The 994-nt window shown below is 35.5% G+C and overlaps 1 protein-coding gene across 1 annotated transcript in view; it reads left to right on the top strand.

The window, feature by feature from the left end:
- Positions 1-980, top strand: part of LOC119587005 (calnexin-like) — a gene marked incomplete at both ends in the record, with an annotated part of 3,036 nt that extends 2,056 nt beyond the window's left edge. Inside the window, 1 exon segment of the mRNA XM_037935747.1 lies at positions 856-980. Coding sequence (XP_037791675.1) covers positions 856-980 — 125 coding nt within the window.
- Between the last annotated feature and the right edge of the window lie 14 nt (positions 981-994).

Below are 994 nucleotides of genomic sequence, written 5' to 3'. Positions count from 1 at the left end.
AGCCACAGCCAAGGACAGAGAGAGTGGAGCTTTTTGGTGTCCTGTGCTTCTGATTTTTCTCGTGAGCGGCTAACTCTGCATGCACCTTGACACAGCTTTGGGGCTCCTGTCATTAGAGGGTTAAAAAAAGAAAGAAAAAAGACTAAGGTGAATTGTGACTGTGAGGGGGATGGTTTCCAAGGATTCTTTTCAGGTAAACAGAAAAAGACTGTGTTGGGTATCTACTTTGAATATAATGAATCCATAAAAAAGAAATGGTCTAGGAAAAATATGATGTATTAAGGAATATAGAGATGGAAAATTAAGAATTAATGGTTGATATAATATTTAACAGCTTATTATGATGAAAAATCAAGAAAAGGCTTTGGGGGATAAAGTTTGGGATGATATATTATAGAAAGAATCTCAAGACATATATTTAGGTTGATTTTACTTTTGTCATAAGAAACTGATTTGCACAGATTACAAGTTTAGAACAGATACAGATTTTTTTGTATAATATTAAAATTATACATAACACTGGAGAGGTTATGCAAAGTACACTTTGATGTAGTAAGGCAAAGTAATGTGCATTACCCTCAGTCATTTTAGAAATAGTATTACCAAAATTGGGTGTATGGTGTATCCATTTTTGATGTCCGAAGTCATCTCAAAGGTTGCTTTTGACTTGCCGAATTAGTAATTTTGGCAGTTGTTTTTGTTACAGATGTTATGGATATGCAGATAAGCAATAGTAAAAGCCATTACAAATATCCAGAATGTGCAAAGTTCTAACACCAAGTACGTTTTTTATTAAGAGGTCGAGTTACAGCCTTTATATTTTTTCGCTCACTTCACTTTGTCAAATCATGGCAGGTAATCAATTCAGGAAGCCTTCTGGAGGACTTCACCCCATCTGTCAACCCTCCCAAAGAAATTGATGATCCTGAAGACTTTATGCCAGAAGACTGGGATGAAAGAGAAAAGATTCCAGATCCAGAGACAGCTGATGACT

Source organism: Penaeus monodon, chromosome 22, assembly GCF_015228065.2.
Source record: "Penaeus monodon isolate SGIC_2016 chromosome 22, NSTDA_Pmon_1, whole genome shotgun sequence".
In the NCBI taxonomy this organism is placed as follows: domain Eukaryota; kingdom Metazoa; phylum Arthropoda; class Malacostraca; order Decapoda; family Penaeidae; genus Penaeus; species Penaeus monodon.
The sequence above is the reverse complement of the archived record's forward strand: the minus strand, read 5'-3'. Positions and strand labels throughout refer to the sequence as shown.